Source organism: Maylandia zebra, linkage group LG13 (assembly GCF_041146795.1).
Source record: "Maylandia zebra isolate NMK-2024a linkage group LG13, Mzebra_GT3a, whole genome shotgun sequence".
Taxonomy (NCBI): Eukaryota; Metazoa; Chordata; class Actinopteri; order Cichliformes; family Cichlidae; genus Maylandia; species Maylandia zebra.
Genome location: NC_135179.1, coordinates 34,393,607 through 34,416,018, shown reverse-complemented (window position 1 = coordinate 34,416,018; position 22,412 = coordinate 34,393,607). Strand labels below are relative to the sequence as shown.

General features: G+C 42.8%; 1 protein-coding gene across 2 annotated transcripts in view; it reads left to right on the top strand.

Moving 5' to 3' along the window:
* The first annotated feature begins 1,763 nt into the window (after nt 1-1,763).
* The window catches only part of vps8 (VPS8 subunit of CORVET complex), a 78,332-nt gene continuing 57,683 nt past the window's right edge, over nt 1,764-22,412 (top strand). The window contains exons 1-6 of one of the 2 annotated variants that reach the window (XM_004572041.4): nt 1,764-1,900; nt 5,586-5,654; nt 16,317-16,447; nt 17,167-17,260; nt 19,801-19,833; nt 20,086-20,140. In XM_004572041.4, the coding sequence (XP_004572098.2) occupies nt 1,829-1,900; nt 5,586-5,654; nt 16,317-16,447; nt 17,167-17,260; nt 19,801-19,833; nt 20,086-20,140 (454 nt within the window). In that variant the 5' untranslated portion in view covers nt 1,764-1,828. Of the gene's footprint in view, nt 1,901-5,585; nt 5,655-16,316; nt 16,448-17,163; nt 17,261-19,800; nt 19,834-20,085; nt 20,141-22,412 lie in introns of both variants that reach the window. The other variant, XM_004572040.4, reaches the window with a different exon arrangement.

Sequence of the window (22,412 nt, the reverse complement as noted above, 5' to 3'; positions counted from 1 at the left end):
AGTTTTTACTAAATATCAGAAGAAACACAGATGCTGACCTGTGAACACTGTAAGAGTGGAGACTACATATGTTCATCCTTAGTCTGTCTCCAGAGTCTCCTGCAGTGTTGACAGTGATGTTAAACTGTGGGTACCTGTGGCTGAGCTGGGATCATTGAGGGATTTAGATTGCTCAGCAGAGCACCCTGTCATGGTCCTGGATCACTGACCCAGTATTTTCAGTTTGGTTTTGGAATTTTGGGTTATTTCTTTGAAAGTATGCGATATTTGTGTTCTAGTTTTCTAGTGCTTCTGAGTTTGTTATTTATGATAGATTTCTGGTTTGTTTATGAGTGTCCTCATGTTTGTTTACCCAGTCACGTGCCCATGTCTGTCTGGTTTCTCTGAGTTCTCTCTGTGAGCACATTTGTAGCATGTCTCTGTATTTTCCGCAGGCGGACACTCCCACTGGGCTTAAATCTGGGGCTCCCCACCATTTGACCTTAGAACTAAAGAAGCTTCTCGGATGAGACGTGAAACGTCTTCAAGCAACTTAAAGAAGTCCAGACGCTTTTCTTTGCAAGCTCCTTGGAAAGAAAAGCGTCAATGACCTGGATAACTGAGAACCTTCACAGATATATAAGAATTACTTCTTCTCACTCCTTTTCGAGCACCTGTTGTACTAGGAGACAGTGTTTTCCTTCCTGTATACATGCTCTATTTTGTTTATATGTACGCAAATGCTCGAAATAAATGATCAATGAAAAATACCAAGGGCCGACAGAAAGGTGGAGGATCGGAGGATTGTCAAGCTCCCAGGCGTCTGGTAGAGGACCCGAGCTTGAAGGATAAAGTCTGAAGAAAGAAAAGAGAAACCAGAGAATTACCAGGGACTGCAGGACCAGTTGGAGCAGATGTTGAAGGAAGGTCTCAGTGATAATAGGAACATTATGAGCTATAACTCCCAAAAGTAGAAAAGTTGCTATAGCAGATTCCAGGAACAACATCAGAGGTCTCTGTCCAGAAGAGTGCAGTCCTAGGATCAGCTAAGATGCACAGATCCCTCAAACTCGCGAGGAGCTTGAGGAACACATACCATCCCCAGGGAGTGAGACAGTGATTTTACTATCCTTTATAAAATCTACATATATTTTTTATTTTGAAAAGAATTTATGATTGAGATTCTGATTAAAATACCTCAGTAGCAGTATCTGCATCTATTTTTTGCTTGTTTCTACAAAGTGGTTGTCTTTCCTTACATCAGTTAAAACTCTTCAGTTGCAGGAGAGTTTTAAGCTTCTTGTGTGTGCATTTTGTAAGGAATTTTCTTTGTGATTTTTTTCTGAAATGCAGAATGTACAAAGCAGAGTTTGAATTCAAGCCAAACCTCATAAGCATATATTACTGTATTTTTTAAAACAGATGAAAATATTGTGTGAAATATGTTTAGTGTACAACTAAAGAGACACGTATTATACAATATCAGTGAATATTTCTTATGATTTGATTGGTAATTACACAAATTTTTCTTTGTTTGTGCAGTTACTTTTAAAAGTTTGTTTTTAAACATTTTTTCATTGATCATTAAATAGGCTTTATAGCCAGAGTTCATTTAACGAGGTAATGTCTGTCCATCCTTTTATTTCCACTGGTCCACAGGGTCACTGGGAGGATTGAGCCGAGTTCACTCACTGTATGTCTTGCGCTTTTATTGTGAAAGGAAGGGCGTAAAACCCTTTTCGAGTTCCGATTTGCATTGTCTACGCATTGTCGCGCATGCGTAGATCAATATACGGAAAGCGCCTCTGTTTTCTGCAGCGGTCCGAGTTTTGTCCGTGTAAACAGAGACATGTCGCATTCCCCGGACTCCCACAGCCTACTGTCTGCCTCTTCCCAGCTGAACCTGATGGAGGTGGACTCGGTGAGAGGCTCTTTATTCGTCCTGCTTTGCTGTGTGGGGTTAGCGGGAGCACGAACTCCGCTGGGGTGTAGTTCAGCTGGTGACGTTTACAGGTGCATGAAGAGCTGGACTACACCTTGATCTAGGTGTGAAAGAATGACATGCGACTGCAATAAATCACCAACGCACGGGCCTCTGACGTGAACGGGCAGAAACGCCGTGTTAATAACGATCATGATTATCCTCCGATGGCTCAAAATGAGGCCCAGTGGCGCCTGTTTGTTTACACTTTTTCAAATTGCATAATATGATGTAATGTAGTGATGAAAGCCCATACCAGCATTACTGTTTTCAAGGTGAGCTTGGTGAGCCCATTTATGACCAAGGCTGTATGTTAAAGTGTGACAGCTGTCATGTGACGCATGCGCAATCATCCAGGTGAGGAAATCCCCAAAAGTTAATGTGTTGCACACGCTTAGAATGAACTGGTTTTACGTCCAGATGAGCAGAATCAACCTTTTGGGATGTAATCAAGTAGTTCTCACTGTGCTGTCGGGACGTGGCACAGTTTATCTAAACGAAAACCCCGAAAACATCGATTCCCCAGACTGGCAATAAGACAGTCAGAGATCATCCGATTTCTGCTTTTCTCTTTTCCTTAGTTTGACCTGGTCCTTTTTGCAGATTCCAGTTTTCTTTCTAAGAGCTATAACTGACATTAAAGAAAAGCAAAAAACCCCAACAACTTTTCTTCAATGCAAAATATTTGTTATAAAAAGAGAAATAATTCTAATTTTCCCCAAAGTGCTGTAAGCTCCATGATCTTCTGTCATTGAAACAACTGAAAACATGCACTGCTACTGGAGAGCTGCAGCAGATGAAGAGAGAATAAGCTGGTGTACAGCCTCCCACCTTTACCTCACCAGACAAAAGCAAGTGCAGAGATTTTTGTAACAAAACAAATGTCAAGTGCGTCCATCGTTTACCATCAGAGGTTTCTAACTTCAGCATATAACAGGAAATCAGTGCTTTTTTCTTTTTCTCCCCAATTGTCCTTTAACCTTCTTGGGTCCTCATGACGAGGCTAGCTGCCTCTGAGCTCTGGATGTTGTTAATTGTATCCACTTTGTTACCATCTTTAAAGTTCAGCTGACTGAACGTGATTTAGTGTCTGATGAGGTTTGTTGTCACGCACATTTTTGCAGTTTGCTTTGTTTCTGCACTCACAGCAAAGAGCTTCCACGCTAACCACATGTTAGCTTGTTCTGTGAATGTGTGAGCGACATTGTGCCGCTGAGCAAGTGCTGTGCATGCTTAAAATCAAATGGTTCATAATAATATATGCGAGGCTGCCTGGCCCGTCACTGGTCAGGGCCCAAAACATGGTGAAGATTCTTGTCCCTGGCTGATCGGTGCATCTGTGGTCAGTTTTAAGGAGAATGTTCCTTTTTTAAAAGCAAAAGATGAGCTGTTGCATTTTTAAATGACATTTTTTACACTCTCAGCATTCGTCTTGTATAAAACAGTGTTCATTGTCCTCTGCAAAAACACCTTCAGTGCACAGATGCATTTCTTTTTAGTTCTTCTAATACATGATCTCAGATTTTCCTAAGAAACACTAATTGTCCACTTCATTGGGTACAATTAAGTACAATTGTTTAACTGCATTTGAATGGGAATTCTTAAATCAGCCAATCACATGGTATGAATTTAGTGCATAATTTCCTGGGTATTTCCCTGGGAGAAAAAGCCTTGCTGTTGTCAAAGGACTGGGAAGAATGGCGAGTCTGCTTCGTGCTGTTAGGAATGCAAGAAGAAGTCAGTCACCACTTGTTACAACCACGATATGCACAAGAGCATCCCTTTATGACAGCACTGTGCTCATTCTCTGATGGCTGCTTCCAGGAGGATAACACCATCTCATATCAGCTCAGATATGATGATGAGTTCACTGTACTCAGATGGCCTAAACAGCCAACAGATCCAAACAGAGCAGCTTTGGGACGTGATGGGACATTTGCATTGTACTGCACCAGCTCTATCATGTCAATCTCAAAGAAATGTCCTGGGAAATGTTTCCAGCACCTGAATCTGTGTTCAGTGAATCAAGCTGTGTGATTAAATCATGATGAAGTAATAGCAAGTTCTTAGGGGATCCTGCTAGATTGGCCATTTGGCTGCTGTTTGCTTGAGGAGCAAGACTTTCTAGACAATGTGGGCAAAAAGATGGGTTCTTTTAATTTAATTGCACAAGCATTTGCCTGCATTAAGAGAAACAAAAGAGACGGCAACTGAAAGAAAACAAATCTTCCATTAGTAAGTATCAGAAAATTGATCCATAAATGGAAAAGCAGCTTTGGGCTTTGAGCTCTTTCTTTGTGTTAGCTGCCTCCTGAAGCCTACAACCTCAGTTGGAGTTAGACAGTCAGCAGCTTTTCAAGGAGTCTTCTGGCTTCATGAGGACAGTCAAAGCTCATTCTGGATTTTGACTGCTTTTCGTTCTGCTCTCTGTCAGAAGGATCTGCCCCTAATTATGATATTACACAGTGGACTGTGTTTCAGCAGTAATTAAAATGTGCTTTTCTACTCTGTAGGGTCTCTTCCTTCAACTGAGACATTCCTAACAGGCTTCACAAGACACTGTGCTGCTGTCATGTAAAGTAATCTTAGTAACATAGCCCTGCATTGTAACCTTAGCACATATTTATGGAAGGCTGTCATAATACAGTGTAGCTATCTAATGCTGCCATCTGTTGGTCAGCTGCATCTAAGCATGTGTACACACAGAGTGCAGTACTTGTCATGTATGTTGGGCTTAAAGAGCAGAGAGTTCAGGATGGAGCAGCTGTCGTTACATGTGTCCATTATCCAAAGCTGTGTATGGAAGCTTTGTTACACGTGTCTGCAAACCGCAGCACAGTCGTCTCTATTGGATGTGACCGAGTGTTTGCTGTGAGAGCCACACAGAGTGGACGTTTCATCTGGAGTCTGCAGGAGCTCGATCTGCTGAAAAAGGGAAATAGTGTCAAAGAATTCTTTTAGCACACAGACTCATAATTCTTACAGAGAAGAAATTTAGAGGAGCAGCAGAAATGAAGTCTGTGCTCCTCATGGGCAGAAGTGCATCAGCTGTTGTCCATATAAAATCAACCTTCAGACTCAATAACAGCAGTGAAAACTTTCCTTTAAGTTGTAATGGCTGGACGGGATAAGTCTGTAAACTGCAGTCTGCAGCTCTTTACACAGGTGGTTTATGTGGCTTAAGCACCTTTGGCCTCGGCTTCCACAGTCAGACTGTCCTGAACCAGTCCAGTGATTAAAACTTCCACATACTCCTGAAGCTCCAGTTTGTTAAATGGAAAAAGTGTTAAGTTGCAAATGTAGCTTGATTCTTTAGACTCCGGGCATCAAACAGCACCAAACAACAAATAAAGTAAATAGCAAAACAAGCTGGTTTTGCATGGGCACTACCCACATACTCAACTCTGCTGCTCACAAATGTGTTTTCCTTGCAAAGCAAAGCTTAGTTTGAAGAATGTTCAGTCACAAATTACAATAGATTATTATAAATTGCAGTCATAATTGTGCTGCATGCTCTCTTGTGTTGTGCTAAAATGCATTGTGTACATGATAAGTTAAAGCAGGACACCGAGACACTAGTGCAGCGTTCTGATCCTGTATGTTTCTGTTTGACTTTTGTTCTCAGATTGATGATAAGGAGTTTGACATTCCACAAGTGGACACACCTCCCACACTGGAAAGCATTCTCAATGAGGTATTCCATGTAAAAAGTGTTTATAATTAGCTACAAAGCTTTCTATGTGTTGTGGTAAGAAAAGCAAATATATCATTAAAATGATCAAACGATGACACAAACACACACGTTTAAATCATGCTAAACATCAATATTCATGTTTTCACGAGTCTCTGGGAATCATATTCTCGTTGCCAATGAAATGTTTATTTTTAAATGATTATTTTTAGGCCTTTCTCTGGCTTTATTGGATAGTTACAGTGAAGACTGACAGGAAAGCAGAGGGAGAGAGTGAGGGGGGGATGTGTCCGCGGGTCGGACTCAAACCCTGAGCCCGGGCCCGCCGCTCTCAGCCATATGGCATACGGTTGCCCGCTCATCCCACTGAGCTAAACCACACCCAAGTGTATGTTTATTTACAGTGTTTTTCAGTCAGTCCACTCCACACCTTTCCAGCTGCCACACTCCAGCTCAGCCAATCACTGCTCTATCATCAGAAGACGCATAATTAGCTGATGACGCCACACCGTGAACCCACTGCTCCTCCCCTTCCCTGCAGCTGAGCCACAGACCACACCCTGTCCCATACCCCCACTTCTGACTTAGGCCGGGGAGCCGTGCAGCCTAGCCCACCATGATCAGCAGTGACTATGTGTACCCCCAGCCTATGGACCAGCTTGAACTTAAAAGGCTGTAAGGCCAGATAGCACTGGGTGATCTGGCTGTTGGCATGCTTCATGCTTCATGCTACTGCAGCAGGGTTTGATCTGACCAGATGGTGAAAGAGCGCCCCAGGAGGTAATGGCGAAAGCAATCAACCACCCCGTCGACCCGGGGAATGGGATACGCATGAAACTGTGAGACCTCGTTCAGGTCTTATGGTAGTCAACACAGAACCATATAGACCCATCTTTCTTCACCACAAAAACTGTGGGGCGTGAATCTTCTATTAGTCCCATTTTCAGCACTTCCGCCTTTTCCATCTTAACAATTTGTCTTTTGTGTAACTGATAGGGCCGTGAGCACACCATCACGCCAGGGCGCCTGTCAAAATTGTCCTCTATGTGAGTGGTACAACCAGGCAGGATGGAGAACACATCTGCAAAACGCTGTTGCATTGCAGCAACATCCGCTCTCTGGGCCTGTGTGAGATAGTCCTCACAATGGAGGGAGGTGGGAATAGTGAAACATGGCGTCCCCGGCCCCAGCTTATTTTTTCCCTTCACCAGGCTCGCCAGAGAAGTGGATTTAGCTTCTCTCGATGCTTTGAGGAGGTCAGCGTCCCCCACCATGGCTCTTTGCCACTTGGCGAGTAACTTTGAGCTAGAGGAAGGGAGCAGCACAGCACTTTACCTCTTGGTAAAGATGGTCTGGGCCTAGCCCCTCTGTTGGGTTCCTGTTCTCCAATGACAACCTCCCCACTGTGTGTAGCTTTAGTCCAGAACTTATTGAATGTATTTCTTAGGTGGGCTTGGACTTTCCTCCCAGTTTTCTTTAAACACCCCCGCGGCTCCCTGCCATAGAGTAACTCAAAGGGAGAAAGTCCTGTGGAGGCCTGGTGTAGCTCCCAACAGCAGAGGGTCTGGGCAGTGATCCCAAATGCATTCATCCTTGAGAATTGTGGAGTTTTATCCAGCTGCTCCACCAACACATTGGTCTGAGGGTGATAGACGCTGCAAGACACCAACCCACAGCACATTGATTGCTTCATCAAAGGCGGTGCTTTAAAATAATTGGAATGGGTGTCGTTTCTGTAGAGATGATGGAAATGAGAGACTGGGTTTAACCCTTTAAAACCGGTCAGAGCCGGCACGCTCCATTTTGCGTAACTATTTTTAAATCCGGGTGTTCTGCAACCACGTAAGCTAGCGCAATAATTTTTTCTGCATATGAAACCGGAGGAGTTGTACTTACATCTGATGCCATCAGCTTGTCCTCGGTCACGGTTTCCTTCCACATATAGCTTTGCAAAAACCGCATAAAAAGCACTCGCAGCAACAAAAACATAATATTCCAGAAACACGCTTTGCTGATCCGATCAGCTGTTTGTAACACTTCCTCCGTCCATCAGCGTGAACTATCGCATGTCCGCCATGACCTGCCCGAAACCGGAAGTGACGTCATTTTGCGGAAATGTAGTTTTTTACCATCGTGGCCTTATGAGCCTATACTGGTGTTTTTAAAAGTTATGTTTGACTTTATGACTTTCTGTGTGGTTTCTGGGATGCTTAGGACTCATATTGCACAGCTGGAAATAGTTTATTTTGATGCAGATGCTGCTTTTTTTTGCAAATTTGCATTATAATATTTATTTTCGTTTTTCCTGCAGTGTATAAAAATTGGTGTATTTCAAAAATAAAACTATGAAGACACTTAAATTAAGTTTCCTGTGGTGGGAAACTATTTTGTGCAACTTTTTTGTATTTACAGTTTTGAGGGATAAGCCTCTTAAATTTCTCTAACTAGAAATATATGTTAAAAAAGCAAAAACAATTTTCAATTTTTTGTAGTTTATCGCATTCTTTGCAGTTTTATGTAATTGCTATGCACATAATGCAGACATATTATTAAGATTTGGGCTATAATGGTTGTATTGATGTATAGCAACTTGAAATGCTCCCAAAAATGGCTCCACAGCAGGTAAAAAAATAATATAAGCTCTGGCGGACTTGGTTCTGTGGTAGGTCTTAAAGGTTTAACAATGTCTGTAAACAGTTAATGCAATTCTTTTTTGAAACTGTGGAATGAAAACTGAAAGTCAGTTCCATCTTGATTGCTTGATTTAAAATGTATTGTGGACACGTACGTAGGAAAATGACGACTATGGTGTCTTTGTCCAAAAACATACAAAATACACAACAAAGTATACCAAACTGTACCGTTAGTATCTCAGTGCAAGTTTCACGCCTTGTCTTGTGACACAGGTGGTTGTGCAGTGTGTGTTTCACATAAATATTTTTATGCACAGTATTTAAGGCTTCAGTCAGATGCTGCAGGATGGTGGATGATGAGTGTTTTGTGTTATTATCATTTGACGTCGTCACACTGCACTTTCCCACAAATATTTAATGAATGGGTCAACGTGACTGTTCACGCTTTGAAATCAACCATGGTAATTATGTAGATAAATAAGAATAAGGAAGTCCACGTATTTAATTCCTCTTGATTACTTGTTATACTATTGTAATTGTAATTAGTTACTTGTAGATGTAACCTTTAGTTAAAGTTTCCTGGGTTTATGTGTTAGATTCTCAGCTCTGGCTATAGAGGAAAGCCGTTGTCAGTTGTCCGACCCTTTGACTGAACATTCCCATAGCGGTTAAATTGCATGCATGTCCAGCAACTATACAGCAAAATAAAAGCCAGTAGATTTTAAAGTGGGCAGTCATTAACCAAAGTGTCCTTGGGGAAGTAAACAGCAGCTAGATAAATGTCCTGTGCCTCAGGCTTTTGCAAAGCTTACTCAGTCTTACTCTGGCCTGTTACTCAGGCTAATCTTTCCACTTTAATGTGTTATCTTTCTTATCCTGGCACGCCTACTTGTGTGCCAGGATAATAAAAGACGGAGGCATATGTTGTGACTTAATACTTTAGCTGGTTGGCTAATAACAACTGATAGCTTTTATGTGTGGATGCTGTTCTGTGTCTGGTGTAAGAGGTGAAAGCACTTTTGTTTCTCAATTTAAATAGTTTTTCATCAGCTGCAGTGACTTCTTGCTGTTGCTTGATGGTGTAACAGTTTTGTGATGCAGGCACCTGTACTGGACAAATAAGAGGGCTGTTACTGTTACTCTGTGTAGAAAAGGAGTGTCTGTAATCTGATTACGATTCATTTTTCTTCCAAACTGACAGTAGACTACAGTGACTTGATGACAAATGGTGTTTGCTTATTCAAAGTGCCCTTGAAAGGACGCCAAAGTAAGCATGTGGGTGCATATAATCTAATCAAAGCAGAGCACATTAGAAATGTGATATTGGCTACTTACCGGTTAACTCCCTGACACAAAGTGGCTGCTTAGTGAAAGAAATAAAAATATTCTGCAGGTGGTATAGAGATAGGAAACACTCTATTTTACCATATGCTGTGGTTAGTTGTCATGCCATACAGAGTTAAGAGCTTAAAAAAAGCAGTCACGAGAGCAAATTCTCGCGAAATAACAAATGATCAAAGTTCTCTGTGATTCAGACATAGTTTGACATTCTGGCAGGGTCTCACGTTTCAGACCCACACTGGAGTTTTCCTCATGGGAACAAGCCTTGCACTGACTTGTGTGACCAGATGGGTGTGCAGTGTTAAAGCTGAGAAAGATCTGTATCCCAGCAAGACTGTTTTCGTTTGGATTGGGAATAGTGAAAATGTAACACTCATAAATGCCTTAATCTTACTTCTATGACGTGTTTCGGCTTTTCCGTTTGGTGGTCACTACAACAGATCACCTGGCTCTGTCTCAGCCTACCCATAGCATCCTCTTCTCTCACACCAACCCCCCTGATGTCTTCCATTGCTACATCCAGGAACCTTCTCTGTGGTCTTCTTCTTTTCGTCCTTGCTGGCTGCTCTATCTTCGAGATCCTTTGTCCAAATCCTTTCTCCCTCCTCTGCACGTGTGTCTAGACCTTGGCTAGACTGTAAATGGCTGTGGTGAACCCACTCCTTTTCTCTTTCCACAGTGTTCGTTCTCACATAACGCTTTTCCTTTGCCATCTCCCTCTTTGTTGTACATCTAGCCTCCCAGCACTCCTGTCTACTTTGTTCATCTCCATGACTGTTGAACTTTCTCATTGCCAACCTCTTCCTGTGAATGCTTTCCTGTATCACCAAAACTTCATGTTCTCCTTCCTCTGTCCAACAGGATACACCAGAAGTTCCTCAGCACTCCAGTCGTGCTTTCTCAGCTCCTCCCTGAACTTTGTGGACTATTCCTCCTCCTTCAACCTCCACCATTTAAATCCTTGCCTCTGCCTTCACTCGCTTTGTCTTCTTAATGTCTGAAGCCATTCTACAGACTGCCATCTGACAGAGCCTGGCTGCATTCCCCTCTGACACCACCTTACAGTCTCCCCTTCTGCATATGATCCTCCTGTGTCCACTGTCATGCTAGCCTTGCTATGCTATGTTCCACATCCTTCTGAAGTATCAGAATCCACCAACATCTGTCCTTCTGCGTTTCTCTCCTTAATACCATACCTACTGAACACCTCCTCATCACATCTGTTTTCTTCACCTACATGTCCACTGAAGTCTTCTCCAGTCCCCACTCTCTCCCCTGTGGACACTGTGTCCTACTTAATCCATCTTACTCTGGAAGTAGTCTTTCTCCTTAAACTGACATCTAACCTGTGGTTCATATACACGATGACATTCAACATCACCCATTAGATTTCCAGCTTCAGACTCACTTATTTAAAAAAAAAAACATTTACGCGTTACCATAACGACGAGAGTGCATTAAGGGGCACAGAGGAGGATGTTACTCTCAATGTTGTTGGTGCATTTCAGGAGGAGGCTGCTAATAAAGTTACACAATCACCCCACATAGCAAAACTGGAATGGCCCGGATCTGGCCCACACAATGTGTTTACACATGGCCCACATACCGCAAAGAATGACGGCCTTTTGATGGCCCAGATCAATCAGGTTTGCCAGAGGTGGCCCACACATGGGCCAGCACAAGGCCAGTTGCAGGCACACTGCTGGCCCTGTGCTGGCCCTGAACAGTTTCAGCTCTGGCCTCAGATGTCAGCCTAATGTATCCCTTAATCAAGCCATGTAATGACAACATGTGCCGGAACATAACAGTGCAAAAGTAACATGACAAACCTCTGTTCAGACAGTGAATGGACTGATTCTTATATAGTGCTGTTCTACTCTCCCGGAAAATAGGAACATAAACACTGCCATCATTGCCAGACCTGGCCCACATCTGGTTGACATACACTCAGCCATGACACCGGTCAGTCAGAAGTGCCAGCTTGATGGCAGATCCGGGCCAGACCTGTTTTCTATGGGCCTGGGCCACATACACCACAATCAGGACAGATGTGCTATAAGACAGTGCCATCTATGCCAGGCCTGGCCTGTATCTGGATGACTTACGTCTCATCATGCCAGGCGTCAGCCAGCAGTGCCGGCATGATACCAGATCTGAGCCAGACCTGCTCGCTATGTGGGACACGGTGAATTCTTGTTTATTATCATATTTATAGAAGTTTTTGTGTCGGGCGTATCATGTTATTTAGTTGTTTTTATCCGCCACACCTTACAGGCCGGTCCATGAAAATATTGTCGGACATTAAACTTGTCCGTGGAGCAGAAAAGGTGGGGGACCGCTGGTCTAGTGTATCCTTATCTAATAACGTGTATAATTCTTGTATCCTGTTAAAATGTTGTTAAGTTAAATGTTAGATCTGATGCGATGAGAGTTCCCATCCTTCATACAAACATGATCGGGGAGCTCCGACATGGAAAGCAGATTATTGACTTGACTTGATTTGTGTTTTCATAAAGTGAATAATGTCATTCAGACTTATCCCAGCGCTTGCGCTTTGACACAGTCTGCTGTGATGAAGTGTCAGCTTTCTTGTTATACTTAGACAGTTTACACTCAGTTTGTAGTTGCAGAGAAACAGAGTTAAATATTTTTAATTTACAAGGTGTAGCAGGTTCCTACTTGACAGTACATATCCAAGATAAATGACCATAATTATATTTCTGAGTTGACCTTGTGAATCAGAATGAATCGGTTGTAGAAATCAGCAACGATGCCCAGGCCTAATGGAGCTCCACTTGTGTTTCTTTCATGCTGTAACCGACTATTTCATGTTTACCATTCATGCATTACTATCAGGGAGTGACGGTGATGGATATGGGGGGGGCGTTTGAGTAATTGCTAATGTGAATTCTGAAATGATCAAAATGTGACCACATGAAAGCAGTGCCAGAGATTCCAATTCAGTGATGTTGAAGGCTGCACACAGATCAAGCAGAAACAAAGTCAGACTCTCTCTTTCACCCGAGCACATCAGGACATCAACTGTTTAAAATGTGGGGAGGGTTAAGCAAAGGGGTGACAGTGGCTGTTTTTGAAGTATTGTGGCCAGCACCAAGATAATAAAGAGGTAGGTGCTCAGATGGGCAAATGAGAGAAGAGAGCTGAAAATGTAGCAGGTAGGAAAAAGGGTCGAGATGTCCTGTGGGAAGGCAAAACTTTTAGAAGTGTGAAAAATACCTTACAAAACAGTAAAACGGACACACACAGGATAGATCCAGGGTGAAAACGCGGTCGAGGGTGGTGCCCACTGTTTTGACTGGGACTAAATTCAATGACTTGGTCAGTGTTAGAAGAATCATCAACCACAGTGAGCTGGTCAACTTTAAGAAGGGAACATAAAAGCTGATTTGAGAGGGCAGCGGTGCTGTGGTTCGAGCCAAGCCTCTGTCAGGTGTTAGTTAATGGACTCAGGCGCAGACCGGGAGTCCTTGCAGAGTAGACAGTCAGTTTATTAATACAAACCAGCAGAGTGACTGGCGCTGATAGCTCAACGATCCAGCGACGAATAACACAGTGCTGCCATCTTAAATAGGCCTTGCCATCACCTGGGTAGGCAGTAGGTGTGGAGATGGCAGGTGCGTGGGCCAGGGGCGGGAGCCCATACTGAGCACCGCCCCCGGCAGGTGAGAGAGAGCAAAAAACAACAAAACACATGTTGCCTAATACAGGATCAGCTGGTGAGGCACAGTCTCAATGAGAACTAAAGGGTCTCATTTTTAAGAGGTAATGAAATCCTTTTCATAATAACATAAGGTTCCTTATGTTAGAATTACAGAGATTGGTAGGTTAGTGCTTTCTGATGACCAGGCCACTCTGTCTTACATTGTGAGCTTGTGTCAGTAACTGGGATAACGACTGAGCATAAAGTAAGGGAAGAACTGGCGACAGCATTGTGGAGCCAGGACTGTGGTGTGCTGCACTCAGTTGGTGAGGCTGGAGCTGGAAGATGAAACCGAACTATTCATGACTGCAGCAGCTCGAGGAGATCCAAAGAGTCTGTCACATGTCTGCACAGCTCCTTCGCTGCTAGGACTCGGGTACCTAACCGGCTGACGTGGTCTAATGAAAGTGAAGAATGCTTCCAAAATAGATGATCAGTGTCAGTAAATGCTATAGTGAGTGATGTGCAGGTGTTTGTGAGCCAGGTGTGGAGTTTTGATTTGTTTTGAGAGTTTCAGTCAGGATTCAGTAGCCCCTGGCTTTTGGTTCAGATTTTCAGTTTTTGTTAGAGATGGACCGATCGATATGACGTATCGATATCGCTCCGATACTGACCTAAATTACTGGATCGGATATCGGAGAGAAATAAAAAATGTAATCCGACCCGAAGTATCACAAAATCCCCTCACAAAACGCGCTACTTGGCGTAACCCAGCTCGGCGCATCGGAGCAGCATGTGTCACGTGACAGAGCGGCTGTTGTCTGCGAGACGGCGGTCTGGAGCATTTGGAGCCTCCTACATGCTTCCTAACTGCGGCATTTCATCTCGGGGAAAACTCTCCCAGAGAAGTGAGGTGTGTAAGCTCATCCCTGGATGTGTATTTCCACGTTAAGCAACTGATGTATTGAGCCACAGCTGGACTGAGCTCCATACTGAGGTGAAAAGGAAGCGATTTGTCCCGGACTAGAATTAAAAAATAGACACAAAGCTGGAGTTGTTCTGTCTTTGCTGCACAGTTGCATCTACTTCTCTCATTCTCTCCCCTCCCTCTCCTGTTTCTACTTTAATCATGAAACTGATCAGTGATCAGCTGATCGGCTCTCTTGTTTGTTTATCGCCCACTTTGTGCCAGAAAGAGGAAACCAGCGGATGTCGCGGTAAACAACAGCAGCACTTTTAAGCTTGATCAGCTGTTGTTAGAATTTATTTAATATTAATTTCTAGTATCAGCTGATGTTTGCTGGAGCCACAGCTGTAAAGCTGCTGGTCATGATGTCGGTTTGGATACGTGGTGAGAGGGAAACATGAAGATGAAACCAGGAGATGTCCTTACTGGATCATCAGAGCTGTGATGGAGAAACAGGTTTACCTTTTAGGTGACATGGATGAGTTGAAGTTATGAACTGTTTCTGAGAGACAAATAACACCAGGATCCTTTTCTAAGTAGCTGACAGCTGGTAACTGTGCAGGGGCGGGTCTAGCAAAGTGTGGCCAGGGGGGGCAGGTAGGGCATTAACAGGGAGAGGGGGGTACAAAGAAATACTTTTCTTTGTTATGTCATTTAAAAGCTTTGAATAAATAATTATCTGAATCTTACAACAAAAGTGGTCACCTGATGAAATGTATAGAAATCCATTATTGTATATAGTAACTAATAAGTCTAATATACACCCTAATTTCCCCTTGTGGGACTAATAAAGGTATATCAAATCTAATCTAGTAAGCTACAGTACTTTTGCCTTTGGGAAGATACCATCTGTGCAGTCTGCAGTTCTGTTGAAGAAAGATGTTGAATCTATGAAGCGCCTTGAGGCGACTTTTGTTGTGATTTGGCACTATATAAATAAAGTTGAATTGAATTGAATATTTAAATATTGTAGAAAAATAATTGATTTCTGTGCATTGTTTTACACTTGCATTAAATTAAAGTTGATTACATCGATTAAGGGCGGGGGGTGGTTCCCCAATATTTTTGCTGGGAGTTGGAACCCTATTAGTTGGGTTGCTTAATATTTCCACTAAGTACTCTGTAAAACACCAGAACAGGGAGGATGGAGCAGGTTTAAGTTTATTAGATTGATCAGTGTTGCTGAACTATGAAATGTTTTGGCTGCAGTGTGTTTTTTGCATACAGGTTTAACAGAACAGCTTCAGTCTCTTGTTTTTTAAACTTGAGTATGAACTTATACAAAATGCAGCAAGATATTAAAAAACAGTTTTATTGATTACCAAATACGCTATATCGGATTCATATCGGTATCGGCAGATATCCAAATTTATGATATCGGTATCGGACATTAAAAAGTGGTATCGTGCCATCTCTAGTTTTTATATTCTGGTTTATGATTTGGTGTTTTTGGTTTGGGGACATTATTAATCTGAGCTTTTAGTTGGGTTAGCAGGCACAGGGACATGAGACACTGTTGGGTCAGTGTCTGAGGTGGAGCTGTGAAAGACGGGATAACTTCATCAGAAATGGCTAAAACCTCAGTCTAAATGTTTGATGGCTGAAATGAGACAAACTCCATGATGTAAACTTATTTACATGTGAATCCCAGCTCACGTGGGCCGGTCCTGGCCAGCCCATGGCCGGATGTTGCCCTCTTGCTCTGCATTTCCCAGGTCTGCTTTAGAAAGTTAAAAATAGAAGACAGACAGAAGAAGAGACAGTGATTACATTAAGTGACAGCACGTTTCTGAAAGGAGAGTTTGAAAGTCTCCTCTTGCAGGTTGTTTCAAAGCAGAGGGGCCAAAAGCACGGCCACCGTTACATCAGTCAGTAAACTCCAGCACGTCTGAAAGAACCAAAGCCTCGGTGGCATCGCTGAGCAACATATGCCCTTTAAGGCACGCATCACAGGAAATCTGCCTTCTTTCATCTGTGCAGTATTGCTGCAGTCACAGACATATAAACACAATCACAGAGGGACATTTCTCCAGTATTAACTGTAATGTTGTGCTCTGCTGCAGCTGGAGGATGAGGAGGAACCGTTTGTACTGGAGGACACCTGCATCCTAAACACAGACAACATGGATGCTCACTCCTGCGAGACCTCCTCTCTGGCCAGCTCTGACAGCGGAGACCCATCACACCTTAAACGGCATGTGCACACACACGCACACACATACACGCACAGACACACACACACACACACACACACACACACACACACACACACGCACACACATACACGCACAGACACACACACACGCACACGCACACACACACGCACACACATACACGCACAGACACACACACACGCACACGCACACGCACACACACACGCACACACATACACGCACAGACACACACACACACACACACACACGCACACACATACACGCACAGACAGACACACACACACACACACACACACACACACACGCAAACACACACACACACACAGACACACACACACACACACACACACACACACACACACACACACACACACACACACACACAAATTGCTATTCTTACATTTCTATGTAGAGAAAAAAGAAAAGTGATGATCTGAAGAATCAGACTAAAATCAATACATACAAATATTTCAATTTGTCAGTAATTTTAATTTGCAATTAGTCCAAATTTTAAACGCTTTATGTAGAAGCTTTATTTAGGAGTATAAATTAAAGGTGTGTCTTGAGTGTGTCGGGTACTGCTTGGTAGTTGCTGCTGTAACGGAAAAGGAAACAACGTTGTTCTGATAGCAGGAGAAGCAGCCAGCCAGTGTGAGTGCATGGAGTTAAGTTAATAAATGCATTTGTTTGTGTGTTTGCTTTTCTTTACCTCTGTTTTTATGTGTCTGTGTTAAAGAAGGAAGAGGACCGTGGACATGAGTTCAACAGTTCATGGATGTGTCCTTCGACACAGCCTGCTGAAGGGCATCTCTGCACAGATCGTGTCTGCTGCTGTAAGGCTGTAACACACATCCACAACCATCACAGCTACATACAAACCAGTTCCTATGTTTCCACACTCTTTTTTGGTTTGTGGTAACTTTGTAACTCTGGACACCACCACAGAGAATTGTATACATTGTATATGTTTAGCTTTGCTCGACGGGGTTTAACAAAAATGTGCAACTTTCCAAACACAGTCCTCCATCGTCAGAGGCAGAGAATGAGTTAAATAGGTGACTGCAAAACCTTTAAATACCCAGGTGAGACCTGTTCTCTTAATTCAAAGCAAATGAAGCTGATAAGTGTTGACCTTTCATTTAGTAACTGTTCACTGGAGCTCTGCAGGTGAAGCCGGCCATAAATAAGCTACACAAATGAAACAATGAATCTGTCGGAGATAACAGCAAGTCGGTGGCTAAATCAATCAGGGTGGTGTTCACTGAGCAGCACTAAAAAACCTGGAAGAGCACAAAATATGTTCTTTCTTTGTTAAGAGCATCACTGCATCTGTGTGATGCATTATTTATCATTTCAAAAAATGAATTCAAACGGAAAGTCTGCCCTAGAAAATCATCGTGTTTGATTTCATTCATACTGACGCTTTGTGAAACTCACCTGAAACCAGAGTGTGTCCTCAAAATGTAAAGCTGCATTTACACAATCACAGAAACACAGACACACAACATGTTTACAGTCTTATCCTAACATAAGAGCTGCTTGACCCAAAGCTCAAGTCTGTACTTTAACCTAGTCTAAGGCTACGTTCACACTGCAGGTCTTAATGCTCAATTCCGATTTTTTGATCAAATCTGATTTTTTTGTCTGCTCGTTCACACTACAAATAAAATGCGACAGCAAACGCTCTCTAGTGTGAACGCTCAAAGCGGCCGCATGCGCAAAAGAAGATGTCACACACAACGCGCTCTGTTTAGACCCAGAGCAACAGTATTGTTTGACTGATGGCCCTTAATATAAAGACTTCGGTCTTCACGTTTCCCAATTTTTGCTTTAAGTTATTTTGTTATTTACATAATAATGTAAATAACCTAATAATGATCCTTATTGCCGTTTAAGAGAGGAGCGGTGCTTCAAAGGATAGCTGTAGATTTCTGTCAGAATCTGCAGATTATACAGTACAAATAAAATGTTTACGTTGTCTTCCCAACAGTTTCACTGACATCCACACTGGATGGCCAGGAAGCGTTCGCGATGTCTTCTCTGGCGCTGATAATTGGCTTCAGTCTTGTGTCGGTGACGTAAAAGGCGGATTTAATGCGACTTGACCGTTCAAACAGCAGTCGCTTTCTAAAACATCGGATATGTATCGGATTCAGTACCACATACGAAAGTGACCCAGATCGGATTTGAAAATATCGGATTTGCGCCGTTCACACTGTCACACCATGATCAGATAGATGGGTCGCATAGGGTCAAAAAAATCGGATTTGATGCGCTTTCGCCTGCAGTGTGAACGTAGCCTAAGACTTCTTACCCAGCTTTATAATACTCGAGTGGGTTTTTATCTCTACGAGCAATCTGAAAGAGTTTAGCACAGAAAATGAATAACACAGCTGCAGAATCAAAATCTGAATTTCAAACGTTCCTCATTCTTAACTAGGGATGGGTATTGATAAGATTTTCACAAATCGATTAGCTTAGAACTTTGTTTTATATCTTCTCTTTGAACAAGACAGACATTTAGGAGTAACATGGCCTTACAAACCCAACAGTGAGATCTTAAGAGATCTCTTCAGTGGGTGTCACAGGGCCCCCAGGAAAAAATTGTAAATGTAAAATAATAAAATAAATATTCTTCTGTAGCAATTACACAAGAATATCCAGTAATGTCCCTGCCTACAATTAAACACATTTACTTACTGAAAATCATCTGCTGTGGCAAACGGGTGCAAGCCTTTGACCACAAACTGAGTCTCTGCTCGGTGACATTCGTCTATCCTGCCTGAAAGGAGACGCTACCGGCAGACTGCAGCGAGAACTGCCAGCATCTGAGCCAGGCTCTGTCTCATCATGGTCACTAAATGCACAGTAATGGCAGGTTTGTAATAAGGTAGATCGCGCTAACATAATATGCACTGTTAGTTGATTATTTACCTGCCGCATTAACGGGAGAGGACGTGCAAACGTTACCGCTGCTGCTGGGTTGAGATTCACGAGTCGAGCGGAATTAAAAACACGACATTCATTTAAGGTCATCGTGTGTTTTGTGAGCAAATGCTTTTGAATATTCGTAGTGTTTCCTCCCTTAAATGAAACATCTACTTTGCAAGTACTGCAAGTTGCCCTGTTGTCATCCGTTCTCGTAAAGTATAACCAAACTTTTGAGCGTTTGAGCCACTGTGTTTCCTGCCAGGTAAATGACGCTCTGCAACGTGGTGACGTCATTCGGGGCGACTGGAATCGATAAGGGAATCGTTTGCAAAAATGACAAACACTTCCAAGGAACTGAAACAGTGGGAACCGGTTCTCAACAAGAACCGGGTTTCGATACCCATCCCTACTCTTAACTAAAACATTTTGTGTCTTCACTCAGGACAAAGTGGACGCTGGACTTCCAACAGCTATAGTGAGTATTTACTAAGTAGTTCATCTCAACACAAAGAGTGTGTAGTGACTGAATATGTACACCTGCATCAATAATTAAAAATATTTTACATACTACAGACGTGGATCAGCACATAGCAGAACCTGACAAGTAATGACAGCCGTCAGCTGCAGTCACACTTGGAGCCTTGATGTGTTTTGTCATTTGTACTTGTCTATCTGAAAACGCTTCCATGTTTAGTCTGTTCTGAGCTGTACGTCCCCGTGTCTTCAGACAGTGTCGGGTGTCATTGCTGTGGGAACGTCTCATGGTCTGGCTTTGGTCTTTGGTAAGTCTGAACTGTAATACTGTCTATTTACATTTACACTGTCAACAATATTTCCCTTTGAGAATAACTGTATCACTTTATCACCAATGAACCAGAAACAAGCCCATAAATAGAAGCAAACCCCAAACACTTGACTTACTGATTGACAGGAATCTAGGTTTGACTGCAGATGTTTGTATTGAAGATACACAACAGTGGTTTAGCCAACTACAGCATGTTACGTTCAGCGTTGGTGTTGTTGAGACGCAGATGAAGGATACTCAGTGACTGTCACATCACAGCTAACGGTAGCGTTTTATGTGGCACTGGCAGACAGAGAGGCCATCATGTAGGACCATGTTGGACTGTTCTGCGCTAAGGGGGCGATAGCTCATTTCACGAGTGTAAAGAAGCAGCTTGGAGCAGGGCAACTGTGAGGTCGCTCAAAAACTGGCATCAGTTTGAGTACATGTGGAATGTGTCAATCCAGGTTGGATCATTTAGCCATGAAGATGCTGATGACGTGATGAAAGTGCACGCGCTGCCTTTGCATCGATGAATGTGTCTTTACACTGGTCAAACAGATCTGTGGAATCTAAAATGTTTGTTACAGTAAAGATGAATATGTGGCTCCACAGTCTTTAATCAGTTACAGTTCGTTTGCATTCGTTTATTAATGTAGCGATGCAGTAATAAAGCATACAGGCAAATTTGCTACGGCTTCAGCGTCACATTACAAATGGGAAATGAACTGTATGAAATTTTAAAAGCAGAATGTGTGCTGCACAAAGTCCTGATGTTTTCCTGTGTACATCACAACTGACCTCCTGACTTGCTTGAATAAAGACCGTCTTTGTGCTTCTAAAAATGGGATTGAATTTGATTTATTTCATCACAAAGTAACCATTTGTTATCAGGAAACATGATCACAATTATTAGAAGTGCATTTCACAGTAAGTATCATTGCAACAACAGTTACAGGACAATGTAACTACATTGTGTTTTGTAGACTGCTAGAAGCTCTCTGCACTTCCATTTTCATGCCTGTACATTTCAGATGATAGGTCCACGGGTTTCAGCATATTAACCGCCTTAGTTGTACTCTAGCATTAGGATATGTGTGTTTGGAAAGCCACAGTACAGAGGTTTCAGCACGTTTTTCAACTACTGTAGGATTGGCTGTAGCTCAGGACGTAGAGACATCATCTACTAATTGGGAAGTTGGTGATTTGATCCCTGGCTGCTCCAGTTAGCATGCTAATGTATGCTAACAAGATACTGAAGCCCGAGTTGCTCTCCAGTGTAATCAACTTTGTGTAAATGGATGAAAAGTGCTGTATAAGAACCAGTCCATTTACTTGTGATGGTGTTTGCCATTTAAAAAGAACAGGTTTAACACTGTTTAATATTCCTTACTGGACTGACTGGTCCAACCACACAGTCAGATAACTGCCACGAGCTGGTTATATATCCAGAGAACTGTGGTTTTAGCTCCACACAGCTAAAATGGATCGACTTTGGCCTCCTGCAGGCCAGGCGGTGAATATCTTTGTGTTGGAAGAAAATAGATGTACGCTAAAGTGATAGGTGGGTGCAGGAGGCATCATCATGTGCTGGATTGGACACACTTACTTATTGTCAGAGGAGAGGGAGCAGATCTTAATCAGAATCAGAATCAGAATCAGAAAGGGGTTTATTGCCAAATGTTGAGCAGGTTTACAACATTAGGAAATTGCTGCGGTGCTTCAGTGCAAACATAGTGTCATAAATAGCACTTAAATAGACATGGAAAAATAAAAGAATAAGAATTAAAAGTGCTACGTGGAAAGATATGTGCATGAGATATACATGAGATATATACATGAGAATAAGAATTATGAGTGCTACATTGAAAGATATATACATGAGTGCAGGTGGTGATCAGTGCCAAAACATGAAATGATGCAGTGACACAGCGTAGGGTCATGTGTTAGGGGTGGGAACAGTCGTACGGTTATTGTTCATGTGTCCAACAGCAGAGGGGAAGAAACTGTTCTTATGGCGAGAGGTTCTGGTGCGAATGGACCGGAGCCTCCTGCCTGAGGGGAGCAGGTCAAACAGACTGTGTCCAGGGTGAGAAGGGTCAGCTGAGATCCGAGCTGCACGCCGCAATGTCCTGGAGGTGTACAGGTCCTGCAGAGATGGGAGTCTGCAGCCAATCACCTTCTCAGCAGAAACGTGGTCGCCTTTAGCTGAGCTTCTGAGACATTATGAAGGGAATAATTTAGAAAATGATACTTGGCGTTGACTTGTT